Source organism: Pogona vitticeps, chromosome 2, assembly GCF_051106095.1.
Source record: "Pogona vitticeps strain Pit_001003342236 chromosome 2, PviZW2.1, whole genome shotgun sequence".
NCBI classification, from domain to species: Eukaryota; Metazoa; Chordata; class Lepidosauria; order Squamata; family Agamidae; genus Pogona; species Pogona vitticeps.
The window spans coordinates 171,149,104-171,176,382 of record NC_135784.1 but is presented as its reverse complement, the minus strand read 5'-3'; the positions used below and the strand labels follow the sequence as shown (position 1 = coordinate 171,176,382).

The 27,279-nt window shown below is 43.9% G+C and overlaps 1 protein-coding gene and 1 pseudogene across 2 annotated transcripts in view; one reads left to right on the top strand and one right to left on the bottom strand.

The window, feature by feature from the left end:
- TNS2 (tensin 2) overlaps positions 1 to 27,279 on the top strand; it is a 158,943-nt gene that overhangs the window by 22,207 nt on the left and 109,457 nt on the right. The window contains exon 1 of one of the 2 annotated variants that reach the window (XM_072991233.2): positions 17,786 to 18,012. The exons of the other annotated variant lie outside the window; for it this stretch is intronic. Coding sequence (XP_072847334.2) covers positions 17,998 to 18,012 — 15 coding nt within the window. The 5' untranslated portion in view covers positions 17,786 to 17,997. Of the gene's footprint in view, positions 1 to 17,785; positions 18,013 to 27,279 lie in introns of those variants that run through there. 2 annotated transcript variants of the gene reach the window in all.
- On the bottom strand, positions 5,462 to 5,614 carry LOC144587649 (U1 spliceosomal RNA; annotated as a pseudogene).

Genomic DNA, 27,279 nt, shown 5'->3' with positions numbered 1-27,279 from the left:
ACTATTCCTGTATTTGTGATTAACACATGCTTAAGTTTAATTGTGTTCATCAGGTGCCCCAAGAAACATAACCACATTTTGCCACCATGAGTTAATGCTTTTTAACATGAAGTTAATTTGCCTCCCTCCAGTGATGTCCTTTCAAGGGAAAATGAACATTTATGATATAGGCCACTATGTTTAGATTTTCAGGGAGGGAGGGCATAACATGCCAATTTTTTCATTGGTATGCAGAAATCTAGTATTTAGGATCTATGGAAAAACTAATGGGGAACCAGGCTTGGTCAGGAGGAGGGGATGGTATTATATTTTATTATGATGATGATTAAAAAATTTAAAAGCTGGTAAGGGCATTTATTTGCAAAGGCTTTCATGGCCGGGATCTGATGGTTGTTGTGGGTTTTTCGGGAAGAGCAACCTTCAGAACATGGCCAAAGAGCCCGAAAAACTCACAACAACCAATTAAGGGAATAACCTTTCAACTTTTTTGGAATTGGCAGTTAGATGCAGGGAATCCATACAAAGCCTGTGGTTTCTACTTAGGGTGACCCCAGGAATGAGCAATCTCCAACATGGCCTGGCCTCAACAGCCCTGCCCATCTGTTGCAAACTCAAGCTTGTGGTTTCCTTAGGGAGTAGGTCTATCTTGCATTTAGCCTTCCTCTTTTCCTGCTGCCTTCCACCTTTCCAAATATTATGGTCTTTTTCAATCTATGCCTGCCTTCTCATGATGTGCCCGAAGTAGGACAGCCTCAGGTTTGTTTGTTTGTGTGTTTTTTTCTTTTTGCCTCTGGAGATAATTTAGGCTTAATTGGATCGAGAACCCACTTACTCATCTTTTTTGGCAGTCCAGAGTATCTGCCATACGATCTGATCAGGCCAAGGGTGTCTGCAAAGATGATCATAATTTTGTTAATTGGGACAGTCCTCTGTGTGTCAGCAAGCTGTTTTAAGCTTCTGTTGTTGTTACATGCTATCAACATTGCCCCTTTGTGCTGTCCTCAACAGCCCTGCACAGCTACTGCAAACTCAACCCTGTGGGTTCTCTGATGGTGTCAATCCATCTCACATTTGGTTTTCCTCTTTTCCTGTTGCCTCCAGCTTTTCTGCAGAACCTGGAATGGGGAGGGATTAAATGATTGTGACGTTGTTCAGAGACCAGTTCCAAATCCCAGGGTGGCAGCCCTCTCTTGCTTGTGCTACAGAAAAAGCTTTGTTACTGTTGCTTTGTGGTAAGAACTTTTTCTTCAGAAGGGGTCAGAGAATTTGAGAGTTATTCTCAAGTTCATCTTTGCTTTACATGTGTGTTATGTGCCATTCAAGATGACCCTAATGGGCCTTTCAAGGCAAGTGAGATATTTAAAGATATTTGAGATATCTAAGGAGTGGCTTTATGTTTTACCAGTTCCACGCCCTCAGTGAGTTTCCACGCCTGAATGGGAATTCGAATGCAGGACTCTGGAGTCCCAGTCTGTCCCTCTCTGAATTGCATTACTTAATGTTAAGGGCTGTTGTGAAAGGCAGGATGTTATTATTTGCAAGCATATAAGCATGTCCTATTTTGTCTCTGTGAAAAATTTGATTTCTCTTGAAAAATTTCTCTGGAGAGAATTCTACTTCACTGTCATCATTAATACTACCAGCCTACAATTTCGTTACAAATGTGGTAGCTTTGGGGCATGAAATAGGAGCAGTCTAGAGGTAGCTTCCAGTAAACATTTATGGAAACAAGTCATTGATAATGTTAAACTGCAGTTAAGAGAACAAAAGCCAGAGGAACTTCGACAACCACATTGTTGGTGAATTGGGGGGTGGGGGGCGGGGGGAGGAAGTGTCTGGCAGCCTACTGCTGAGTCAACATGTTTTTACATCCCTGTCTTGTTCCTTGTTCAATCTGTATATTTCCATAACTAGATAGTGCTGTAGTAGATAATAATGTACTGATGAAGGTATGTGAAATCATTCAGGGCCACCCAAAGACAATTCGTGAAGTAGTGTGAAGCAGAAAATCCTGCAAGCACCTCTCCCCAATCCTGTCAGTAAAAATACAACAAGTAACCCTAAGTTACTAATAATTTCCTGCCATTTCATGACATGAGGTAGTTGTCACACTCTGCATAACTACAGGCTTGACCCTGAGGCAGTGGTTGCTGAGGTCTCCAGGCTTAAAAGGAAGGTCCCTTCAAATTCCAGATGCAGGGAAGGGGGATCAGGAGACAGGCGTCTAGTTGTCTCTTTGCTCCCAGAGGCATCTGATGGGGCCACTGAGAGATCCAGGATGCTGGACTGAGATGGGCCCTTGGCCTAATCCAGCAGGGCTCCTCTTAGGTTCTTATGCGGTTTTACTATTTTCCCATGTGTGCAGATATGGGGAGAAAAATGTGTCTAATTTTCTATATTTTAGACACAGACTGGGTTTTAGCAAATTAAAGTTTTGTGTAGCACAACAGCAGTTTAAGGAAACTTATGAGAAGCATAATTCTCTTGAATAATTTAAATATAATATCTATGTACAGCAGGGGTGAGCAACGTCTGTTGCCCCTGGTCTCAATTTTTGCCGCAAAGTCTGTAAGTTGCAAAGTCCACCTCCTTCTTCTTCCCAAAGCGGCTAGAATTCTAATTCTGGTTTTCAAAAAGAGTTATTTTGTGTGTGTGTGTGTGTGCGCACGCATGCTCAGTAATGCCAAAGGGCCCTGTAGATATTTTGTAAGGTAATGTTTGTAAGCCGCCCCGAGTAGACGTTGTCTAGAGGGGCGGGGTAGAAATTGAATAAATAAATAAATAAATAAATAAATAAATAAATAAATAAATAAATAAAATAAAAGTAAATCCCTACACCTGGAAGAGCAGTTGTTCACATTCTTTTCACCAGGAATCTTCTGAAGTTTTAAATTTCTGGTCAAATTCCTTTGTGTGTTGCAGTAGAAGTACAGAGATCCACAGAGCAGATGTGACAGGGTTCGTCACTAGGGTATGACAGTTCCTTGATTTTTGATATGGGGAGAAATGGAGAGGTCGAGTTCTTTGGAATAGAAATTTGATTAACAGCTTTAATGGATTTGTCAGCAACAACTTCTGCAGGTGTGCAAAGCTGGCCTCCAGTTAACAACAAACTGAGCTATCAGTCATTTCAGGAGCAGGAAAGGGGAGGGAAGCAATTTTTACTGGTGAGCTATAGGGCGAAATTGGAGGTAAAGGAAAGATGTGTCAGTTCTCTGTCAAACTTGGTCATAAGCACTCACTGTGAGGTGTGTGTGTGTTTGTGTGTGCGTTTTTGGCACAAGCCCATGGTGAGGGTAACAGCAGTGGTATGCCCAAAGAGATACAGTACAGTTATCCAGATGTCTTAATCATGTGAGAGGTAGTTGTGATAATAGGCAGTAGGGAGACCACTATGGAAGAAACCCTCATCAGATCCCACTGTCCTGGGCATTTATTTATTTATTTATTTATTTATTTATTTATTTATTTATTTATTTATTTATTTATTTATTTATTTATTTATTTATTTATTTATTTATTTATCAATCAATCATTAGGACATAGAACCGGTTGTTAATTTATTTGAATCCCACCACTGTGCAGAGTCCTTCCTGACAGCACTGCTGCTAATGAATGAGCACCTTAGCCCATGGCAGTATGTTCTATTTCTTTGTAAGGAGGTCCATAGGAAGACCCACTATTTCACTATTACAATTCCTTCATTGTTGACACTGGAGGTGTCAACTGGCATATCAGCTGGCAGTTTTCTAGTGAAATCAGTAGAACTTTTGTGCCTGCTTGTAATCAGTATTTGGGTGGGAAGACGATGTCAAAATAAATGGCAAATGCAAAATAATTCCATGGTCTCTACTGATCCTCTAGGGTTTTGCCCTGGTTTCACCGCTGGTCTGCCAAAGTTTGCCTTGGCTCCACCTCTGGCTTCTCTAATCCTGTAAGACTCCCCCCACATTACCCTGGATTTCCCCTCCTGAACAAAGAGTCTTTTATTTTAATATCAGAAGATGCCAACTTAGAGTCTGGCATAAGATATTTTTCAGTGAACCTTTGGACCAAGAGGTTCTGGGTGGGCCAGGGGCTCCCAAATTGTTGCACGCCAGCTGTATTTGGACTATAATTCCCATCAACTAGCATTTTACTGTTGATCTTATTTAGGTTTATAAGTCAAATCTTTTTGGGTTTTGTTGTTTATATTATCTCTGCTTTATCACCTGTTGCCTCTACTTATTGTTTATGATTTGTAGTTTTAATATACAGTTAAAATATACGAAGAGCCTCGTGGCGCAGTGGTTAAACCGCTGTACTGCAGCTAAAACTGTGCTCACGACCTGGGGTTCAAATCCCAGGTAGCCGGCTCAAGGTTGACTCAGCCTTCCATCCTTCCGAGGTTGGTAAAATGAGTACCCAGCTTGCTGGGGGGCCAATGTGTAGCCTGTATAATTAAAAAATTGTAAACCACCCGGAGAATGCTTGTAGCGCTATGGGGCGTTATATAAGTCCAATAAATAAATTAATAAATAAAATTAATGCTTTGTACCACACGCAGAGATGCTCAGTTATCAAGCAGTTTAAAAGTCCAGTTATTTAAAAATCCATTCAGTCAACCAATTGGATCTCCAGATAGCTCAGCCAGTGGTTATCCTCTTGGGGAATGATGGGAACTGTAGTCCAAATACCCCGAATTTTGCCATGCTGGGGAAGCCTGGCCATAAAGACATCATGACCAATTCATTATTTCCAGGAATTTGTCTGCTCTAGGGCCTCTTCTAAAGATTTTTTTTTTAAAGACAACCTCCATACATTCATCTGGGCATTTGTCTTTTTGAACTTTATAGACCAGAATCTTACTGGTGCTCTCAAAATTTCTGCCTAATTTGTCACAGCCAATTTCAGCTAATTGCTGAGGCACTGGAGCACTTCTTGGTTATGCAGTCAGGTGCATGATTGGGCACACAACTGAAACAAAGGCTGGTGCCTCCTCTATTAGCTGTGGCAAGTTATGTAAATCTCAGGTGAATGCCAGTAGGATTCTGGCCATGAATATCCTTTTGGAGCAGAGAGCATCCCAGCTGTATGCAGTGTGCTAAATCCAGCCACAGGAGCTGTTCTGAGCTGTATGCCATCCCTAATTGCTAGAACGTGGAAAAATTACCGTATTTTTTGCTCCATAAGACGCACTTTTTCTCTCCAAAAAGGTGGGAGGGAAAGTACATGCATCTTATGGAGTGAATGCAGTAACCCAGAGCTCAGCCACCACCACCCAAAAGCCTCCCACTGCCATGCTGGGAGGCCTCTGAACTGGCAGCAGAGACTGCTTTCTGTTTGGACCTCACCATCCTGCACTGCTAGCTTTCCAGGATCTGCTTCCTGCAGCCCACCTGGAAAACCAGCAAGGCAAACAGGCCTATGGCAGCAAGCAGTGAAAATAGCCAAGGACCAAAGGGTGGTTCTAGAAATACCAAGGGAAACCACAAACACAGTCTCCCACTTAGGCAGTTGACTTTCCCACATTTGGGGAAATCACAGGAGTCAGCTCATCCAAAGTGCAATAGATGAGCCTTACCCTGGGAAAACCACTTTTATAACAATGGTATCTCCCCTGCCAGGTCTGAGTTTGAATGGCCCCTAAGCCTCCTGGCCCTTTGTGTGCACTATCCCCCAAAGGCATGGTGACCGCCGGCTGTACCTCCTGATCAAAACAGTGCTGCACAGCCCCAGTCCTGAAAGAGGCCAGGAGAGCTACTCAGTGTTTTGGGGTGCCCCACAGGACCCCCATCAGGGGCTAGATGTTCCTCCCACAATCCTCCAGTGCACAGATATTAGCATATCTGCCTGCTTGCATCACCCAGTAGGCTTCTCTATTGGAGAAGCAAAGCAGGAAAGAGGAGTCTCTTTCCCTTCACCTTCTGCAGTGAAGTTAGACCATGTGACTAGCCAGACATTTTGAGAAGCAGAGAGAGAGGGAGAGGGAGATAGGACAGAAACAAAAGCTTCTAAAATTGGCAGTAAGTTAAAACAGGCCTGAGAATGGTGAGGGGAAAAGTTAAAGTTACTACTGAGAGCTTGCTAGAATAGCTCTCTGTAGTTCAGAGCTTTGCAGGAAGCTGCATCACTTCATCATAAATTAGGCCTAAATAGAAGTAATTTTGCAGATATTTAAAACATTAAGGGACCGGGGGGGGGGAGGCTAATGTGTATTGTTAGCCAAATTTCATTCTGAAGCACAGAATGATTAAAAAGGCACTGAGCACATGCAGAATAAAGTTCAAAAGGGAAACCAAAAAGGGACCTAACACTCCTTTCCTTAATATATTACCACTAGGGCTACAGGTTTTATTTGGTGTATTAGCTTGCCACATTAGCTGAGTCCAGTTTTTATGGACTCATCAGGAGAAAGGCAATTTGAATTGCAGAGGGCAGATCTGAATCACAGATCTGAATATGTTCAAGTAAAGATTTGAAATCTTGAAAATTGGTTTAAGAACCCAACATTTCATAAATATCATTTCACATGTACACACACACAACTGGAAATAGAAATTTTAGTAGTATTTTTGTGTTAACAAAAGCTGCATGGTGTCACTCCCCCTGTTTTTATTGGTTTTTCTTAATCATTGTTGTTCTACAATATTGCTGGTAGATTTTATCTTTTCATTGTGATTCCCAGTTACTGTATTTTATCCTATTGTAGTCTCTAAAATTGGACAACCATCTGTCAGATCTGCTCTGATTTGGATTCCTGCATTGAACCAGGGGTTGGAATTGATGGCCTTATAGGCCCCTTCCAACTCCATTATTCTATGATTCTGTGCTGCTTTGAGATTATATTTGTAAAAGGAAACAGGCAGTAGATGTGATGAATAAGGGGCACATTTTTCTTGCAGAGTATGGGAACTCATTCTACCAGTGCAAAGCAGAAAAGGCTAGCATATAGCATTCCTTTTAAACTAGAGATAGTAAAATATGCTAAGGAGTATGAAAACAGTGAACAGTGCAGAGACATTTTGGGCCTCCTCATCTGAAAAAAAATGATTAGAGAGTGGAGGAAACAGGAGGATCAGCTGCAAAAATCTGATAAAAGTAAGCACACTTTCTGTGGACATGCTGCATGCTGCAAAGTAAAGAACTGAATGATGGAGAGAGAAAAAACTTTATTGCTGTAAGGAAGGAAGGGAGGAAGGGAGGGAGTGGAAGTGAGGCATGCTTTGCTGTTTGCTTACACCTGTGCTGGTGGTGATTTCTTCATCATAGCTCTTATTGACTACCCAGCAACAATCTGTTTATTCATCTCTTTCAGTGCAATAACAATTCATTATAAGTGTTAAAACTTGAGATGGTACTGTAATTCCCACTCATTGTGTGTCATCCTGCTGTAGAAGTCTGCTTCATGATTCTCCACTTCTGGTACATGTATGACTTGTGAAATGACATGCTTGAGAATACACCAGTCCCAAAACTGTACTGTTAGTAGCAAGAAGGACATGGATTTTGTTCCTCCTTGGTGGTTGATATAAAGCATTGTAGTGTTGTTGTCTGTGGCTATTGGAATAACTTTGCCAACTACAAATTGTTCAAAAGCTCTCACTGTGTTGTACACTGCAAGAAGTTTGAGGTAATTGATGTGACAACCTCTGTCTATTGCTACTGCCTTATGAATCTGCCAGAATATTTTTTTCCAGTTTTCCTCTCCTAAAAATGAGGTGCGTCTTATTTGGAGGTGCGTCTTATGGAGCAAAAAATACGGTACCTTTTCAGACCGCCATTTCCAGGAAACTCCAGCCCTCCTGGCCAGTAGCTCTGCTGAAGGGGAAGACTCTGGATATTGTCGGCTGCAAAGAGTATCTTCCCCCACGCTTTTCTGCTGATCAACCAACATGCTCTGCAGCAGCTGTGCCGGTGTTCCTTCCAGCCTCTAATCAGTTCCTTCTCCTCCTCCAGACATGAGGGTCATTAACCTGACAGGGATGGAGTTACAGCATCCAGGGGCACCGGATGTGGCTGCTGCAGCTAAAAGCTTGAGCTCAGGAGGGAGTTGACCAGAACAGGGCTAATTGCATCCAGGAGTCCATAAATGAGAGGTGCAGGGCAGGGGCGGGGAAATCCTTGCTGTGTTGGACCTGCCTCTTGTTGATGATGCGTGAGGCCCTTTGGTTTCCCTCCCTGTATATTGAATTTTTCCCCCCACCTCACCCCAAACAGTGTTCCCTATAGGAGAGATGGGAAATGTGTAGCCTTGCACTTCTTTCTTCATTTATTTTGCCTTGAATGATCAGCTGTAACAAACTATATATCTTTTGTTCTCATAACATGGCTGAAGTATTCTGGCTTGCTGCATTTTGTAACCGGCATCCTCTTGCCTTTATGCAGAGTGGAATCTCACAAAGATGCCCCTTCCTCCCACATTGGCCAGCTCTCCCATTCCTGCACTGGTTGTGAGATGGGTCATGCAACAGAAAACCTCTTGGAAGGTGGTGTGCTTAAGGCATCGCCCTTTTGCTCCATGTTTATACAAAAGGATACTGACTGGCCTATGCATTTATGGTTTCTTGGTCTTTGCTATTCATTGATTGCCTTCTTGAGTCTGTACATTTTTACCACCCTGTGATAAATCCACACTGGATTTTCTTTTCAGAGTAGCCTTTGTTATGAACAATTTCTATCATCACAGGAAGATATGCAGAAAAATGCTTTGAGGAAGGGACTAGTAAGGAGAATGTATAGCCTAATTTTGGAACAAGAGGAAAGAGAGATTGAAATAGAAGGTTTGAAATCAGTTGGGGAACATGATTTAAAGACAGAAATTAGAACAGAGGATTGGACAAAAATGTGGAAGATGAGAGCTTTAAGATTAATGTCAGTAAGAATAAAGGAAAAAAATTATTTTAAGGTGGTACATGACTCTGGTGAAATTGAACATAGGAAATTCAGACCATTCTAAGGTCTGTTGGAAATGTGATGAAGAAATTGGCATGTATTATATGTGGTGGGAGTGTAAATTGATTTAGAAATTTTGGAAATGGATTTTTAAGGAAATATGTGATATATTTGGAAAAGATATCGAACTTAATTTTAAAATTGCTTTGCTGTCAATTTTTGATAAGATAGAACTTGATTATTGCTCAAAGGAAATGATTTCTAATTTTATGACAAGTGCTAGAATATTAATAGCTAGATTCTAGGAAGATAAAAATGATGTTAAATCGGTATAATTAAGTATACTGTAGGACATTGCGTTACATGATAAATTGACTACAGAACTGAATTTAAAATGAAAAAGAGGTGAAATAAGTTTAAATATTTGTATACTATTTGGGATAGATTTATCGAATTTATATTAGTGAAAAGAAAGGAAAAGCCTCTAAGCAACAATCGATAAAATTTTGGAAAGGAGGTTTGTAATAAAAGTATTGCTCCAAAGGGTCCCTTGGATATGGGCGTGCACTGTGTTTTAGATTGTATTAGTAAGTATTTTGTATTCTGGTATTTATTTTGGAAATTTAAACAATTTTTTTTAAAGAGTAGCTTTTGTTAAAGCCCACGATTCCATGCCCTCCAACAGAACTGAAAATACACAGAACCGCCTTTGTACTGGTGTGTGGAGCACACCATACTGCGTATGGTGTATGATGGTGAGCTCACATAGTGTTCAGAAAGGTTCTTACAGTGTTTTGCTCTGAAGCATGAAGGCCTCTCTGTATAAAAATATGCATTTCACTTTTGCACTGAAGCACACATAGACACACATGAATTGCTTCAGTGCATATCCACAAACACTCAGAGACCCAGGGGTGTGGGTGGGTGTATGTATGTATGCTTCAGTGAAAATGTGGAAGGCATTTTAAAAGGCAAAATTCCAGCTATATGGGCCAGGTGGTAAGGGGAAGAGTAATGGTAGTGAAACCCCACCACAAAAGGAGGAGAAATAGTCATGCACTACCTCCTGTGATATCTCAAAGTAATATGCTCCATTTGTGCTTTCCTAGATCAAAGGACTTCTTTTTACAATTGAAAAAAGTGCCACAAACCAGGTTTTTCAGAAAGCGAGGATGGCAAATGCAGTGGAGCACAATCCAATAGCACTGTCATCTGGATTCTCTGTAATAAGAAATTACAGATGCGAGTTGCAGAAAGAACAGGGTCAGACGAATACAATGGAACAAACCGGGATTGTTGTCTGCCAGCTTTGTTCATTTACTGTACAGTTTGGTACCTCACCAGAAGGTGGTGCACTATGATTTACACAAGAGGGTTAAAGCTCTCTCTGGATTTTGAAATGATCAGTGCCTTGATCATGTTTAGTAGTGTTCTTATTAATAGCCGCTTTGCATTATTGAATTCTATATATGCAACAGAAAGGGAAATTGGAGAAAGGAGGGACTGTATTCCTTCTGTTAAACAAAGCAATGTCTTAAACTAAACCTCAGTTTGTACTACAAAAGGGATGGGGAAGGATTTGTTGCAGCCTGCTAGGAGTGTTTGCAGATTGGTTTTCTGATAAAAAAATCCAAGAGCAGAATCTGTTGGCTAATCTACCAGAAACTGGGTCCCTGGGCTATGCTATCAGGTCCGTAAAGGGGTGGAGGAGGGAGCAAGCACAGTTTAAGTCTTAGCTGCTAGCCTTTCTTTCCAATGCTTACTGAATCAGTAGTGGTATTTCAGCAAACATTTCTGGCTGCCCTCCCTCCACCCTTCGGGCTGCCGATGTGAACCCATCCTTTCTGTGGTTGATCAGAGATGGTGAAAAAGTCAACTGCACCTAGTCAGGGAAACATACACCCTAAATATATACTATAACTATAGGATTAAACAGAAGAGGGATGGTGGAGGTGAGCCCTAGTGCAGATTAAGCCCTTGTAGTCTGAGAGGGCAAGAGGCAAATGAAGACAGCAGCCTGTACAAGACTACACAACCCAGCCCTGGACCATTAATTGATACAGGGACCCACAGATAAGAGGAGAAAGAGGGACAAAATGGTTGTCGCTGGAGCCTAGCATGGAGAATGAATGGTGAACAAGAACTGCAGCTTCTCCTCCTTTTCTTTCCAGGCAGGAATCAGGTCTTTGGCCTCCTGCTGAAATTGGCAGGTTCTGGACTGAGGATACAGGAGGAAGGAAAGCTGCTTAGCCCCCGGGGGAGGGACAAGGTGGGGCCTTCCTGAGCCTTATCAACAGCACTTCCTTTGCTAAGGCTGAGAGATTGGACTCTGAGCTGGGAAAAGGAAGGCCACAGGGGAGGCGCCATAGTAGAAGCAGCAGGAGTGGCACCCAGCTGGTTGTGCGCTGAGGTAGCAAGGCGGTATGAAGGTCCAAGGAGTAAAGTTGGGGGAGATTTCAGTATGGGTTACATTGGAACAGGACTTGGGCAAGTGATGGATACAAGGAAGAAATTGCTGGGTGTCTCTCTTTAGGAACTGGCCCAGTTATTTGTCTGAATCTTCCAAACATTGCTGGACCCTATCCAGTGGTGAAGGTTGATGAGAGTTCTTAATTGATGACATTGGGGTGGGGGGTTGGGGGGGCAGGTTCACATGTTCTCTAGCCTTGATTTATTCAGCAACAAGTCGTATTCTGTTTCAGGGATTTCAGACCTAACATTGGCAGTGAAATACATAACCAGATGGAACTGCAACTTGGTGAAACCCAAGATGGACCTCTCTATATAAAAGAAAGCAGTATTGTCTGGTCTGGTGGGTCCCGAGTGTGGGTCCCCAGCTGTTTTTGGATGACATCTCCCAGAAGTCCCGACCACTGGGCATGCTGGCTAGGGCTTCTGCAAGTTAAGCCCAACAACATCTCATGATGCTGTGTTAAGTCTTTAAAGTGCCACAGACATAGGAGCAAGTGGGGTGTGTGCTTATTCCCTTCAACAAGAATCCTGATTTGTTTTTTATTGGTTCAGTGTATCAGTAAATATGCTATGCATGTGAATTGTGCTAGCATACTATTATGCGGCTGTGCCACAACCTAGAAAAATTCCCGTGGATGCTGTTGTCTACAAGGATCTGCCAATACTTTTCTCTTGCAATCACAATCATTTTCCATTTGCAGCCCCCTCATGCTTCCCTGCTGCTTCTTCCATTTTTTCTTCTTCTTAGCATAGAAAATCTGCTAATGGGCAAAAGACAGAACAGCTACAGAGGGTCTTTGATTGACAGCTTCAGGCGCCACACCTTAACACATCTACAGTATTTGAATTATTGCTATTGGACATGCTCCACCACCTTTGTTATGGCATTAGTTTCAAACTGGAACTCCAGTTGGCTTCCTCAGAGGCATGAGGTGTTATGATCGTTGGACTAGTATGTACTGTATTTGTATGTGGATATAGAGGAGAAAAGAAAAGAAACTCTGTGGTCAAATGCTATGAAACACAAACATTACATTGTCTGTGATGATGCCACTGAAGTATAAGGGCATGCAGAATAAGCAGAGCGTGGCAAAGCTACACCTTTGGATGTTTGCCGAATCCTCCAGTGGCTGTGCTGAGCTGGGAGATACAGGGCATTATAATCCAGAACTGTAACTTTCACAAAACTCTGAAAAATAAGTATGTTGGCAATTTGCAACAGCTGTGCTTGATAATAATGTAGACCAGTGATTCCCAACCTGAGGCACCTATATATCCCCAGGGTATGAACCAGGACATTCAGCGTTATGTGAAAAAAAGAGAGAGAAAATAACAATACTGGGGACAGGTGCTTCTGTCAACAGTGCAATTTACTTATTTTCATCCTGAGCAGTGAGAAGCCCCTTGGCATCTTTCTTCTCTCCCCATCCACTATGTGAGAGCCTACCGTGTCGGCTTTCACTCCAAAGTGGTGTCCTCTCTCGTTGTGCCACTAACCTGGGCATTGTGCCACCTACTCCTTTCCTATTTACACCAGTTTGTACAGGACAAAATTCCTGGTGGATTTGTGTTCCAAGAGCTGCCCTGCCACAAAACCTCTGGAGGTGGCCTTGGACAAGTCCAGCATGGCCTGTTCTCCTTGTTAGAGTTGTCAGTCACTGCTTCTGTTTTTGTACCTTTAGAGGGATGAATGTCTGTACAAATATAATCCCTCAGCACATATGTAGAATACAAGTTATTTATCTGGCAAGCAAGTTGTGCTGAGGTGATGCAACGTCTTAGTGTATCCAAGGCCAGATCTGTTCTCTCTTTCAGTCCAGAACCTTGAGTAGCCAGGTGCCCCCCCCCCCCCAATTTAATTCTCTGGTGGCTGCCAGAAGCCTCGTTGCCACTACACTAGTTATTGTGGGCTTGCATCTTGGCAGTTGCTTCATCTTAGACCTCAGCTGTCCTGTCCCTGTGCATAAATCTGCCTTGTAATCAGCTATCTGCCTAGTTACCTAAGGTGACTAGGAATGTTCTGCAGGTAACTCAGCAGAATTGTATATCAGGTTCTCTCCATTTGCTCCATTCAGGACCACTGATGGGCTAGAAGTATTTGATATAGGAATGTACAGGGAAGTGGCCATATTTGTTTATTTGTTTATTGTTGTTCAGCCAGTAACTGTAGGGGACAGATTTAAGACCCAAGAATGTGATGTGTATTCAGACAGAAATGTATATGAGGTCAATTGCAGAACTAAACTTCCATGAATAGTGGAAGTGAGATTCTGCGGGATCAAAGTTCTGGGACTTTTTGATTGAGGTTGGCTGCTGTCCTTGTTGTAGTGAAGATGAGGAATGGGTTTTTCCAGTAATGCTATATTGCTCAGTTGTAATGCAAAGTATTTTAGGTAGCTGGGTTTTGAATGGCCAATTAAGATCCATTAGTTGTGTGTGTGTTTGTGTGTTTAAAGGCAGATATGAAGGAGTAACAAAACGTTCAGTATATGGATGTATCACTGGCGACTGGGGCATGACTTTTTTACCCATGAGGTTGTCCCAGATTGATTAAAAGTTTTGTATGACACACCCCTGGCAGTTTCTGCTGCTGAAATTGTTGCTGAAATTTTTGATTAATCCAGAAAGGTGTTCACAAGACTCCACACTTTCAAATTGCTAAAAAAAAATCTCATCTGGATCACAGCTTCCCACCCTCCTCTGACATTAATAGCTCCATCTTCCCCATCTTCCCCATCACCTCTTCCCTTCATCCTTCTGGGACACAGGGGAGCCACTTTGCTTTGCCAGGGCTAGGGTCCTGGAGGACCCAAGGAGAGAGAGAGAGGAAGCTCCCTTAGTCTTTCCAGGACGTTCTGCCAAAGCTGTTCATGGCAGAGAATAAAAAAGGGGGCTGGTTGGCTGCTGGTGGGAACAGCCTTCCGCAATAGCTGGTGATGATGGGGCTCCGGGGAAATGGAACTATCAGTTCTGCCTATGCCCACCACAGATGGAGTTGGGGTTGTGGATTCTATTTTAGGGTGCCCAGAGGGAGGCAGAGAAAAGAAAAATATCTGTGTGAGAGACAAATAGGAGGAACAGGATGGTGATCGCTGGTAAAATCTGGGGAGTGGGGAGATCTGAATGAGCAGAACACAGATCTGAACAACAAAGAGACAGATGGGGAAAGGAGAGGGTGTGCACGCAGCTTGAGCCCCTGCTGGTTGTTGTGTGTCTGCATCTGTGAGTGTGTGTGTTTCTATTTGCATTTGAGGAAGAAGAGGAGACCCCCAACCCCACAGAGTTGGCAGCCCCAGCAGGCATCCTGACCACAGTGGGAAGCCCCTAACCTGACCGCTGAAGGTGCCTCCACCTATCCTTCTGCCCTCCCTTCCCTACCCCTTCCCCACACCCTCTTGGTTGCTTGCTACTCACTGGCTGCCTCCCTCCTTCCCTGTGGCATGTGCATTTCCTTCCCTCTCTCAACAGTGTGTTTCCTTCCTTTTTCTCCACCTCCTCCTTCTCCACAACTGTATCACTGAACTGATATGACAAGTCAGCCCAGCACAGTAATTTCCATCACTTGTCAAAGCACTAACTTTGAAAGCACTAACTTCGAAAGGACCATGAAGAATTTTGAAAGGACAATGAAGAACAATTGTTCATTGGAGAAACAAGGGGTGCTTACTGGAGGGGAATGTTCCCACTAAGACATCACTGCCAATGTCAGCGTAGGACCCACCCAGCACTGCCCCTGTGGACTAATATAGAAAATCACCCATGCCAAAAATCAAAACAAAGCAATGAACTGCTCAATAGCTCAGTGACTTAGGCGTCTGGGAGTTTGATTCCCCACTGTGTCTCCTTGACAGAGACTGGACTGTATGATCTCTAGGGTCCCTTTCAAATAAAAACAACAACAGTAGCTCCTGCTGGCCAAACAAAACATAATGAATAACCATGGGGAAGGATTGGAAGTACTCACAATACATTGTATGTCAGGTAGTCGATAGATAATACAGTACATCAAAATTAACAGTGATCATGCCAGCACAAGCAGCAGGATAAATTGCAGTGTAGTCAGACCATCAGTACTGTAGTATTCCTAAATACTGTATATGAGTTTGAAAGTTGGACTGTGAAAAAAGCTGGTTGGAAAAATACAGATTTCTTTGAAGTGTGATGTTGGAGGAGATCGTTACAGGTACCACAGATGACTCAAAAGACAAATCAGCGGATGCTCCACGGTAGCGAATATAACTGAACTGAGACTATCGTACCTTGTATGTGAGAAGACAAGGTTCCCTGGAAAAGATAATAGTGCTAGGAAAGGTGGAAGACAGCTAGATAAGAGGAAGACCAAACAGGAGATGGGTTGGCCTTCAGTTTGCAAGACCAGGGCAGGCTGTTGATGATAGGGCCTTTTGGTGATTGTTAATTCATAGGGTTGCTGTAAGACAGAAATGACTAGTTGGCCTATGACAATAGCAGCTTTTTTACATCTCTACCTGGTAGAGATGGAAGTTGGCAGAAGTGGTTTGTTGACTTCGAAATGAAGTGGTTTTCCCCAGTGTTGGGAAAAGAAACTCCTAGAAAATCCTGAACTGGTGGTCTTCCACTGTTTGAAAATATGTCATGTCTTCCTTTTCCCCTTCTGAAGTAAACTCTGGGCTCTTCAGTAGGAATCTAGCATGCTAACCATTACCCTGGTATTTTCCAAGTGTCTTTAACTGTTAGCTGTTCCTTATAAATGGGATACTATGCTATATACATCTGTCTGCATTTTTGGACTCTCAGGTGTGTGGCTATGGAGACTATTGTGATAATGAATAAGGAAGGAACTGCTTCCATAGTTTGTCCTCTTGGGAGAGAATTAAGAGTTTCCAAACACATCACCCCATTGGGTGAGATTCAAGCTCCCACCTAATGCAGGCTTTTAGTCTTGTATGTGTGGATGAGTATGCTTTACATTTTTGGTATTGCAGCACTTTTTTTGTGAAAAAATTGTGGAAGTGTTTTTTTGTGCAAAAATGTATTTTGTATCTTAAAATGATATTTTGTATAAAAATGTGAATTTTGGACTACATTTTTGTGAAAGTATAAACGTGAGTTTAGCACAACCTGTGAATTTTGCTAAAAAAAAGTTTATATGCAAAATACAAGATTGTCTATACCAAAATACAGTCTTTTATGCACAAAAAACCCACAGCTTCATGTGTCAGACGAGATGAAATGACATACCTGACACTCTAAACTCAGGATGTTTTCCTGGCAATCTCTGAAAGCATTAAATTTTGTAAGGTTATTTTGGCATAGCAGAGATTCAGGCTGAGGAGGCACAGGGACAACATTATTGAAGGCAGTACCCAGCTAGGTACTAAATAACTCAACCAAGCAGATAAATTCCCAAGTTTTTTATTTTACTTACTGCTTATGGTTTAATTCAAGGATTGAGAACTGTTGGACCTGTATAGATATAAGATATAGACAATGCTAAGTAATTATGGGAGTTGTAGTATAAAAAGTCTGGATGGCCAAACATTCCCACCAGAGGCATAGTTCATTCTAGAGCAGTGGTTCTCAAACTGGGGTTCCCAGATGTTCTTGGACTGTAATTTCCTACACCACTTGCTGTGCTGGCCAGGATTTCTTGGAGTTGCCGTCCAAGAACATCTGGAGACCCCAGTTTGAGAACCACTGTTTTAGAGCAGCTTGGCTGGGGCTCAGCTCTGTATGAAGCAGTGGAAATGAGGAGTGTTTCTGAGCATAGGCAAAGTGCTTTTTCCTCCTGCACTGAACACTTGCTCACTAAAGCCTCCCTCCAAATATCGGGCAAAGCCTTCCCTGATCTGATGCCCTCCCCGTGTTTTGGACCTCCCCACCTCTCAGCCTGTGCCACCATCACAGCCAGTAGTAAGGCGTGCTGGGAGCTGGAGTCCAAAAGCTCAGGAGGGTACCTAGTCAGGGGAGGGAGGAAGTTGATTCTGGGTGGAAACATTTGAATTAAGTGCTTTCCAGAGTCAGACGAGAGTGGTTCCCAGACATGGTCAGGCCGGCTGGCCTCCAAACCTTCTGCTTGGTTAATTAAGCCATGGCTTGTGAGTGGGTTACAGGCAGCCCTTACCAGCAGGCAGACGGCCTGACCCCACCACCGACTTAACTCTCTCGCTGCTTTTCCTACAGCAGCTGCTAAGCTCAGAGACCCAGTTCTCCCTCCTCTTCTTCCTCTGCTCTCACCTCCCAGCACACACCACACACCCACAACACACCCACCCACCCTCCTGGGGAGTTTTCAAGTGTTGGGCAGGAAATGCAGTTTGGGGGCCATTCCTGCTCTCTCTCTTTTTGATGGATAGGGCAAAGAGGCTGGGAAAAATCTCAGGAAATCTCAGAGAGGGAGGGTGAGAGAGAAGAAGAGGAAGGAAGGGAGGGATGAGAAAGGGAGGGTGTGTGTCTCTGCTTCCCCTCTGGAAAGCTCAGGCTTAAGAGGCACCGAGATTCCCTCCTGCAAGGAACTGCGCCACTTTCTCTCTCTCTCTCTCTCCCCCCCCCCCACACTTAGCATAAGACCAAAAGGGGTTGAGATGGAGGCCCACTCTGGGTCCACCTCCACCAGCTGAGCTGGAGGGTTGGGATGGCACCTCGAGAAAGCAGGACACAGAGCTCTCAGGAATGGAGATCATGAAGGTAAGCAAGGAATAATGCTCAGGCACTACTGCTGCTCCTGGTATGGGAGCTGATCTGTCCTTCGTTAGGGAGGGAAGTCCTGCAGGGGGTTCCACTGGCCATTTCTATGCCCTCTAACATGCCTAAATAGGCAAGGTAGCCAATCCCTGGCAGACAGAGGTGCTTTTCCACCCCTCTCCCCTGTGGAGGAGGGAGTCATGGGAGGGGGGCGCTTCCTTTTCAAGGAAAGAGTGGGTGCCCTCCACGGGATGGGGCTGCATCGGTTGAGTCTTGAACTGCAAGTGTCAGGAAGTCAGCGCTGGGATGCTGGTATTTTGGGGACTCCGTGGAGGGGGTCGAGGGGGGGGGTTTCCATCACAATCTTGATAGAAGCTGTAACTTTCAAAGGGTGACAACAAGATTTTTATAAAAACTGTCTAGCTCCCTGGTAGGCGAAATGCAAAAACAGTTACTATTTTGAACTAGTTGCACACTAGCTGCACACTTTGCCTACAGGATTCCACAGAGTATGAGGAGCTTATTTCATGTTCACTATGTAGAAATGAGTGCTTGAGTATGAAGAACAAAAGCCAGGATGAGCAAAGTATGTCCTTCAGACCTTCTCTGAACCCTCTGCCTTGCCTAGGCTGCTTAGGACTGATGGGACTTGGAGTCCACAATATTGGAAGGACCACACTTTCCTCATCCTTGGCATGACAACAGCTCTGATCAGGCACATATTTGTCTGTGTATCTGGCTTCTCACTACAATGGCCAGTTATTTAGTTCATAAGCCAGGCAGGGAGGCAATAGCTGTCCCCTTTGTTTTTCTCTCTCCAGATGTTCAGAGGTATTTTGTGTCTGAACATGGAGGTTCCATTAAGGAATAACAATCCTTAGAGAAAGAGAGAGAGAGAGAGAGAGAGAGAGAGAGAGAGATCTTCCTCCACAAATATGTTTACTCCATTTTTGGAAAAAATCAAAATCCATCAGTAACAGTGTAAGAGAATTTCAGCAGAAAATTGGGCAGCCAGGTCTGCTTTGATCTGAGCAGGGGGTTAGACTCGATAGCCTTATGGACTTCTTCCATCAGTCTATGGTTCTATGAAAGGCAAGACAATAGGGAATTGTTGGACGCACAGCACAACAGTACAGACTACTAAAGTGCTGTGGGTACAGTAGAGGATCAGTTGTAACCTTCACACTGTAGGCACTCATCATGACAATCCTTCATAACCATATCCCCCACAAGACCCCCAAGATACAGGCAGTTGTGCTGGTCCATATCAACAAACTCCTTCTTGCTTTTTTCTCCATCAGTAGCACAACTTTTAAAAAGATAATTAATGACCTGTCAAGACCAGCCCACCAACATGACAAGGATAGCTCACAATTGTATGCTGTTGCTGGGAAAATTCGCCATGACTGCCATCTAGCTCCTGCAAGGATTTTATCAATATTCAGTGGGAACAGAGGTGTCTCAGGGTTTGGCGAAGATGATGCTAATCAAATAATAATAATAATAATAAATCTCAGCATTTCAACCTTGAAAATTGCTTTCTTCTACATCACTTTATGGGAGAAAACAACATCCAGAACATGTTGCCCCAATGTTCCAGTCAGGGCAACCTAGTGCTTAGTGATCAGCTTTAATACAACCATTTAAAAAATAACAACAATAACATATGCATAGTATTTTCACTTAATATTTTGATTCCTTTTGCATGTCAGAGCTAAGGAATGTGTAGCCCTCCATACACTGCTGGACTGCAGCTCCCAGCTGCCCTAGCCAGTATAGCCATTTGGTGAAAGATGATGGGAGATGACATTCCCCACTACAACCTCTGATACATATGTTATGTTTAACATCTTATGTTAATGACTGCAATGACAGACTCTGGACAACCAATGCAATCAAGATGTCTGGGGCACCTTAAACATTAATGTGTTTTATTTGGCATAAGATACCCAGTGTGGTGGTGTGGCTAGAGCAACAAACTTGGTTTTGTATCTCCCTTCTGCCATGGAAACTCGCAGAGTGGGTCAGAGGGACACTGGTGGAACCAGTCCTCAGATATCTCCTTTATGTTGAAAGCCTCATCAGAGTGGCTATAAGTGGGTTCCAACTTGATGATGCAGAACATTTGTCCTAAGCTTTTCTGGACTGTAGCCGTCATCGTCAGATACAGAGAGTATGCCTTTGACCTTGCAGAAACATCCAGGGAACGTAGTAGCCCACAAAAATTTGTGGAAGCTCGCATGCTGAGGCCCCTGTGCTGCCCTGGGGATGATGCAGTGTCAAGAGTCCCTGGCTCAAATGCTGTTTTCCTATTCTTACTGTTTTCCTCACCAGTCACCTGAAGGATCTGGACAAGGTGAGCAGGAAAGCAGCATCTCAGAGCAAGAGTTTTCAACCTTGTTTCACCAGATGATTTTGCACTACAACTCCCAGGAATCCTGTCCCAGCACAGCTAGTGGTGAAGTTTCTGGGAGTTTTAGTCTAAGAACATCTGGGAATTCAAGGTTGGGATCCACTGGCTTAAAGAAAAAGAAGAGGAGGAGGACATGTCGGCAGAGGTAGGGGATATCATGGCCTTTACTGGGAGAAGGGACGTGGTGGCGCTGTGGGCTAAACCGCAGAAGCCTGTGCTGCAGGGTCAGAAGATCAGCAGTCATAAGATCGAATCCATGCAACAGAGTGAGCGTCCTTCGCTTGTCCCAGCTCCCGCCAACCTAGCGGTTCGAAAGCATGCAAATGTGAGTAGATAAATAGGTACCACCTCGGTGGGAAGGTAACAGCGTTCCGTGTCTAAATCGCACTGGCCATGTGATCATGGAAACTGTCTTTGGACAAACGCTGGCTCTATGGTTTGGAAATGGAGATGAGCACACACACACACACAGAGTCGAACACGACTGAACAAAAATTGTCAAGGGGAACCTTTACCTTTACTGGGAGAAGACCTCAGAAAAAAGTTATTATTTTGGACTACCAATCGTATTGGCCATGCTGACTGGGAGAATCAAGTGCTTGCTGTCTAAAAGAAGTGTTCAAGGCCCTGAATGACTCTGTTTCCTCTCCCGGCATAGCTGCCCTTCTGTATATACATAACAAATCAATGCCAGTAATTTACGGTCTTAGAGCAGCCTGGAAAAAAAGCGAAAGAGCTAATGCTCTTCCAGTTTATGAAGGCATCTTTGCTTAGCTGCCAGAGACAGATTTGGCATCCAGCTGTTTAATTAGATTGCTGGAGCAACCGCCCTGTTACTTAGACTCAAAGGAGCATGCCTCCTGCATGTTTGCTATGACTTCTGATGCTTCTAGCAGGGGTAATAAGAACAATGGCAATGGGTGAAATGTTTCCCTCTAGCCTTTCCAGTTCAATTGGGCTAATCAGATTGTGGTTACCAATATAAAATTGGTGTGGGTGTGGGTGTGACTGGTTTTACAGTAAAAAGGGATGAGTGTGGCACCATCTAGTGAAGTCAACATTGTTGTTGTTGTTTTGAGTCTTTGTAAAACATACCATGACCTGATATTTCAACCCATTCAAGGACATGGCAGTTAATAAAAGTACTGTAAGGACAAGATTCTTGACAATGGTATATGGCAGGGTGAAGAACATTTGATCCATGAGATGTTTTGGACTTCAAGTCCCAGACATCTCAGCCGGCATGTCATGGGTTGTAGAAGGTGAACACCATGACATATGGGAAGCCTGGTGTTTTCCTTGCTTGCTGAGCAGCATCTCCTACTGGCATGTGAGTCTCCTTGCATGACACTGGCAGGGATGGGGCAGGTTTCCCTCTGGCATACTTCTGTGCTCAACCCGTTGTTGGTGTTTAAACGAAGAAACACAAAACTTATCTTGTGACCTAGGGACACACTCTTTTCCTGGCTGTTATATAGTAAGGAGCCTAAGAAACTCAGAATTATACATCCCGTTCCAAGCCCGATGCTCACTAATTGTTTGAGGTAACTGATTTCATCATTTCTGACCACTGGCCATGGTGGTCAGAAACCTTGGCAGATATTGACCCAAAGACCTGGAAGACAACAGATTGGGAAAAGTTGGAAAGTGAACCACATCTTGAAGAATGCCTCAGTCCCAATGTACCAAGGTGGGCTTTCACACCATTCTGGTTCCTCATTCACACAATAGTTGTCAGTTGTGGGGTCAGCATGGATGACACACAGGTACAGGGATGTCACAGGAGAAGGATGAGATCTAGCTGTCTCACAAAGCTTCCTGTAGTTCCAGGTGCATGTTTGTGTGTTGGACCTATTGTGAAGGAAGATGTGCTGAGTAGGTAGACCTTTGAAGTGAGCCTTGTGTCTAACCTCTAGAAAACCTCAAGTCTTCACAAGTGATCAGGAATCCTCTTCAGGTGAATGACTAGGTGGGTAGGAGAGGGATGGCACACTTTTGCCATTCTGTGCCTAGAGCAGAAATGCACCTGTCTACCCCTCCTCTCTTAGCAAGTAATTTAGTCTTAATTTTGCAGGACAGCCAGTGAGGTATAGTGGACAGAATTGTGGACTAGGAGTCAGGAGACCTTGGTTCAAATCTCTGACCCTAGAAATTCATGAGGAGGTGGGAATTGGTAAACACTAATAGGAGCTGAGTGCCATCAAGTCAGTTCTATCTGGAGGTGACCCTTTCCAGGGGTTTTCCAAGCATAGAATACTCAGAAGTGGTTTCCTTTTCCCTTCTCCTGAAGGTCGTTCTGGGGCTGTGCTGCTGGCCCAAGGCTACACCAGCTGGCTTTTCTACTGGGACACAAAGTGGGGAATTGAACTCCTACCCTGGATAACTCATTGAGCTGTCCCCCATAAATATATCACAGACCTTGAAAAGGCTGTTAAGGTCACCAAAAGTGGGATGCTGCTTGATGGCATGCAACAACAACAAGAACAACAACACTTTGATGGGCTTGTTTACAAGCATACGCTGGTTGCTTATTAGCACTGAAAATAAGAAGTGTGTGATCCCCTCAGCAACAACATAGGTCATAAAGCAAGAGCTGCATGCCTGAGACACTGGAACATTTACGTCTGGTTGCCAGATTGGCATGACTATGAGCAGGGCATTGTAGAGACGCCTGGATAGAGGGCAGTAACATAAAGGTGCTCTTGCCATCAGCCCTAGGTTTTTCTCCATTCATGGCAGCACCTGAATATTCAAGGGTTCTACGTGACTTCAGACTGTGCACAACATTAGGTGAACGGAATTTCGAAGGCTTCCGGGAAGATTGTATATCTTAAAATATCTAATGTAGCAATCAAATAAGGGTACATATTTGTTGAATAATGGCCTTCTGTCTCATTTGAAAGGACGTTTTTCAAAACTGTGCTGCAAGTCCTGAGCCGTACCACTGGTCCTGGCTTGCATGATTGGAAGACAAAATAGAAATCCCCTAAGAAGCTATATTATTTCCTCCTTGCTCCAGATGATTTACTGGAAAACCCAAGGCAGCCAGGTTTCACTTTTCTCAAAAAGGGTGTGTGTGCATGTGGGTGTTTTTCATGCTGCTTATCAGCCACATTTGGGGCATCAGGAGGTACCGTGTTGTTGTTATTCTTGTCCTTATTATTCTTGTGCCTCTTTGCCAATACATTGCAAAATTTAAGTTCCAAACATTTGGTCAGGCTGTGGCGTGGCCAGGAAGGAAAACCAGAGGGAGAGATACATTAGGGAAAGGATAGAGGGATGCACAGGGGCCCAGCACTGATTCTCGCAGAGTGGGTTCCTTAAAGGAAGGTAATGCTTGTAGATAGCTCAGTGGTTTAGGTATCTGGCTGCAGAACCAGAGGTGGGAAATTTGATTTCCCCACTGTGCCTCCTGCAAATAGAGCCAGCCTGTGTGGCCTCAAGCAAGCTGCACAGTCCCAGAACTGCCCCCAGAAGAAGGGAAAGGTAAACTACTTCTTTGTGTTCTCTACCTGGAAAACACTGGAAAGGCTCACCATGAATCGGAGTTGACTTGACCGCACAGGATTATTATTTATTAATAATACTGTTGGGTATGTATACTAGGAATGAGCTTGATACACTCCCAGCCAGCACTCATCACAATATAGAGAGTGGTGAAAAAGTTAATAAATAGACTTGAAACCAAAACACTGTGATTAGTCAGAACCAGCAGAAGTAGGCAGCTCTGCGCAACTTAGACGGCCCTTTGTTCCCCATCTATATTGCTTCATGCTCTTTTCTTTCTCATGCACCCACACAGGTGTATTTTCTCTCCCCCAGGCGAGCCGGGGAGCACACACTTTCCATTGTCTTCTTTCTCCCTTACAGAGCTAAGCATGCTTTTTGTCTCTCAGATAACCTTTTTCTTCCTCCTTGTCACCTGGCGCTCTTCCTCTTCACGTCTACTCTTCCTCTTCTCTCTCATCCTCTCTTTAATTTTCACAGTTCCCCCCCTTTTTTTATTTTAGTCTTTTCTCTCCTGCCACCTTATAGTCAAACCTGCCCTATATTCACTGTCCTCCAGAGCCATAACTAGTGATATTGGCATCTGAGGCTTTGCTGCCCTCTTGGTTAGGCTTCCGACATGGGATTGGCCTCCGTGAGAAGAGGACGGATTATTTATTTATTTATTTATTTATTTATTTATTTATTTATTTATTTATTTATTTATTTATTTATTTATTTATTTATTTATTTATTTGACTTCTGTACCACCCCATAGTGCTTGGAGCACTCTCTAGGTGGCTTACAACATAATTAGGCAAATAACACTTTGCCCCCACCCCCCCAGCGAGCTGGTTACTCATTTTACTGACTTCAGAAGGATGGAAGGCTGAATCAACTTTGAGCCAGTTATCTGAACTAGACATGGAATATTTGTATTTGTATCCCTGGGGACATGAATATGAATATTGGCACCAAACTGGACCCTCTTCCCTGAACCACCAGGTCCATTTACTGCTCACTGTGCAGCGCACACAACGAGCATCGTTCTCGTCAGCCAGCACTTCCCTGTCTCCCCACGCAGGCAAACACCCCAGTGGGGAGTTGAGATGATGAGTCTCCCCACTCAGCTGTTGAGTGGTTGGCAGTGTGGCGAGGCGGTGAAATGCTGTGTGCTTCTTCCTGGATTGGCATGGTGAGAATGATGCTGGTTGTGTGGGCCACACAGCAAGCGATAAGTGGACCTGTCAGGGATACAAATAAAATATCCTATGTCTAATCTGAACCAATTGGGATGGAACTCAGGTTGTGAGCAGAGGACTGCAGTGCTGCAGACTAACCACTGTGCCACAGGGTTCCGTTCCATCAAAATGTGGAGGCATGCTGCAATTGTGGCAGCCATTTTGGTTGTACCCAGAAGCCACCTGTTTTTGTGTTTCCTTCTGCCCGGAGAGGAACAGCTGGAAAGCAATCTTGGCATCCACCGTAATGATTTCCCTACAGTGCTTTTGGCCCCCATGAAGTTATTTCGAGGCCTGCTGGAGAAATGATTACACCAAGCTTCCACTCTGCTGGCTAGTGACTCTCCAGGAGCTTCTATATTGCTTCCTTCCTTCCATGGGGTGGTTTCTGTTTACAGAAGCAGGGGCCATCCATGATCAGAGGTGAATGATCAACATATTGCAGCTATAAATATCCACCTTTTTAGGTTCGCCAATGAACTGTTGTCACCATCAAAAAAAATTTCTCCATGCTTGGGCAAGAGTGAGGTCAGAACCTGCCTTTCATCACTATTTGAACTAAATAACCTGGACCTCATGGTTCAGAGTGTGTACAGAGCACACAGATACACTGCCATCCCCGGAAGGCTTGTTTCCCCATATTCCATCAACAACGGTGGCCATCTGTACATGAACACGTGTGTTTGTGTAGACAGAGAGAGAGAGAGAGAGAGAGAGAGAGAGAGACATCTGTGCCAACTGTTGGCTGGTGTTATTTGATTTCATTGAAGTCTCACTGTGAACAGAGGTTTAGGGTTACCAAATCCATTGGTAAATCCGAGTGCTACAGAGGAAGCATTTAGTGAATTCCACCCCACCCCACTCCCGTGGCCTTGGGCAATTCTCTCTCTTCCCCACCTACACTGAACTTACCCAGGAGTGAGCAGACCCTACCAGATGCCCTCTCCCCATCACTCCCACTTGGCAAGGGGGCAGGGAACAGAAGCCAAGTTCAACACAGGGCCCGCAATCTATGGAGCACTGCCTTGACCAAATGAGAGATCCTGCTCACCCTGGTTGGCCCATCTTCCCCAGCCTCCCACTGAATTGGACATGTTTGTAGGCGTTATGTCTAATCACCACAGGCAACCCTTCTTCAAATGAGTGGAATTTTTTCCAGCCCTTTTGACAGGGCAGTGAGAATGGTGGGCTAATGATGTTTTAGTTTTAGCGGATTGATGATGTTTTAGTTTTAGCAGATTGCAAAGGGTAGCAGATCAGAACAAAGGGAATTAAAGGTCAGGCCAGGGTGCCACATGGGATTCTATGAACTCTGTTGCTCCAGAAACAAAATTTGCCCCAAGACAATGAAAACCTACAGTCTGCTACTGGTATAATTTGTGAAAATCTTTTACAGTGTTAGTTTGTTTCAGCTTATCTTGTACAATAAGTTAAGGGAACCCTTCAGATATTATTGTACTCCAGCTCCCATCACCTTTCACCACAGACCATGCTGACTGGGGCTTATGGTTTTGACAGTCCAGTGACATCTGGGGGGCACCAGAGTATCCATCTCAGGTGTATGGTCTGGTGATGGGTGGCTTGATTCTAGAAGGCTGGTACTGCCTCTGGAAACATGCCACTCTGCCACTGTCTTGTTCTGCTTCCTACTCACAAGTAAACCAAGTAACCTTACTCCTACTAGTGATCCAAATACTTGTGCCGGCCCTTCTCACAGGAGTATGAACACCTCCACTGTGACTGGATTGCTCAAGTGAGAGGTAAAATAGATTGCACTGAAGGAAAACAGGCCGTTCCAAATTCCCCTGTCTGGACAGGCCCTGGGATTCCTTACTTCCTCTGTGAAATGTATAAGACAGTAGCATGATTTTAGATCCCAGAACTGCGTGGCAGAGGGGATGGAGGGAAAGGGTTTTAGAGTAAAGGAATCAGGCCCCTGTAGCCCTCCAAATGCTTGGACTACTATTCCCATGATCCCTTTCACATCAATGCCCACTGGAGTTTCTGGAACTTGGTCCAAAATACCTGGAGAGCCAAAGATTCACGACCCCTTTCCCAAGGTCTGCTCTAGGACTCATTGGAAGAAGCAAGGGGAGAACTGTGTATTTGAAGACTTTTTGTTGGAAGTGC